Source organism: Taudactylus pleione, unplaced genomic scaffold, assembly GCF_031769625.1.
Source record: "Taudactylus pleione unplaced genomic scaffold, aTauple2 ptg000070l, whole genome shotgun sequence".
NCBI classification, from domain to species: Eukaryota; Metazoa; Chordata; class Amphibia; order Anura; family Myobatrachidae; genus Taudactylus; species Taudactylus pleione.
Window position 1 is genome coordinate 4,127,501 of NW_028284472.1, and position 1,671 is coordinate 4,129,171.

Genomic DNA, 1,671 nt, shown 5'->3' on the forward strand with positions numbered 1-1,671 from the left:
AAGTGATGTCAGTGGGAGTGCTTTTGGCTCTGATAGAGCCAAAAGCACTCTTGGGCTTGCGGCAACAAGACACTACCGCATGGGTCTCGTCGCTAGCCAGATGGTCGCGATGGTCTTGACCATCGCGACCATCATCATGGACGCTCGCATAAGCTGTGGGTGGTAACCCACAGCTATGCAAGCGTCCAAGAGGCTGCACCATTAAAAAAAAAACGCCCTGATTCAGAGCGGGCGCTCGTTCAGAGCATCCAGCTCTGAATCAGGCCCAAGGATCCCATACAAATACCGATGTCACTTTTCCTACTATTTTTGATCATGGTTGGTCTGAGGCATGCACGTGGCTTTATCGGATCAATTAAGAAAAAAAGAGAATCAGCCAGTGCACAGCGTGCCTGGTGAGCTTTATGATTCCACCTTTTTGTCTGGTCAACAAATTAGCGAAACACCAAAAACCAGCCTAAATAAATATCTTTTATTATAACGTTACATATATTTACTGTTAATAACTGCATTTAATTTATTGTAGTGAATATTGTACCAATATCTGACATTTACTGATTAATGGTTTTTAATGACTGATTTTTTTTTTGTCTATATTTTTTTTCAACCCAGCTATGATGTGAATAACAACAGATTCCCTTCAAGAATCCCCGAGGCAAAGTGTCTTCACACCAGATGCCTGGATGCACAGGGTGACTTGGACAATAGCATGAACTCAGTCCCCATCATACGGGAGATCCTGGTCCTACAACGTGAGATGAGAGGATGTGTCCCCATCTTTAAGCTAGAAAAGCTGATGGTCACTGTGGGCTGCACCTGCGTCCGGCCCATTACCCAAGATCAGCAATAACGGGGGCCAGTGTTCCTCTCCAGTTACTGGATATAGTAATCTGGGGACATTCTCAGCCAGTGCTGTTCTGCATATTGAGGATGATTAGAAGAAAAGTTGCACTGGTTAAGTGCTGTTATATACGTAGCAATGCATATTGCAGGTTCTAGTTTTATTTTTTATGATGTATTTATATGTATTTATAACATATGTAATAAGTCTGTGGTGTATTTATTTATGATTATTTTAAAGGCAATAAAATCATATACATTGGAAAACAAGACTGGGTTAGTAACTGCATAAGACATGGCATTTAAACTATTTTTATCTTACTATTTGTACAATTTCTTTTAGGTGAGCAGAAATTTTAGTGCCCAGTCCCATAGATATTATGCGCTGTCGTACTTGTACTTATTCATTCGCTGTGATATTATTTTATATCTGACTGGGAGTGTGGAAGGGACTGCAGATGTCACAAACACTTTGCTTATAAGTGTAATATCCTGGTGTGCTAAGGGTGCAAATGATGTGGTGTAGGTACAGGTCAGTTGTACCTTGGTAGGGTATTCTTCCTTTGACAGCAGCTTTTTGCTATACCCTACCATAGCAGAGAGGCAAGGTTTCCCCAAACAGACACAAAGAAAGGCAGACAGGGCTTTGCATAAAAGCATAAAACAGTTTATTCCATAAGCTGGAATAGGAATTGGTTATGGTAAGGAAAAGATAGAATGGATTCAATGTAAACACACAATCTAATAAAATCACAGACACTTTATATATGTTAAGGTCATCACACATATGGCAAATATATAAAAACATTTTAGCTTAATACTATGTTACAA

At 39.9% G+C, this 1,671-nt stretch overlaps 1 protein-coding gene across 1 annotated transcript in view; it reads left to right on the forward strand.

The window, feature by feature from the left end:
- LOC148533723 (interleukin-17F-like) overlaps positions 1–916 on the forward strand; it is a 40,901-nt gene extending 39,985 nt beyond the window's left edge. Inside the window, exon 3 of the mRNA XM_088467317.1 lies at positions 613–916. Within this exon, the coding sequence (XP_088323443.1) occupies positions 613–850 (238 nt within the window). The 3' untranslated portion in view covers positions 851–916. The remainder of the gene's footprint in view (positions 1–612) is intronic.
- The last annotated feature ends 755 nt before the right edge of the window (positions 917–1,671 follow it).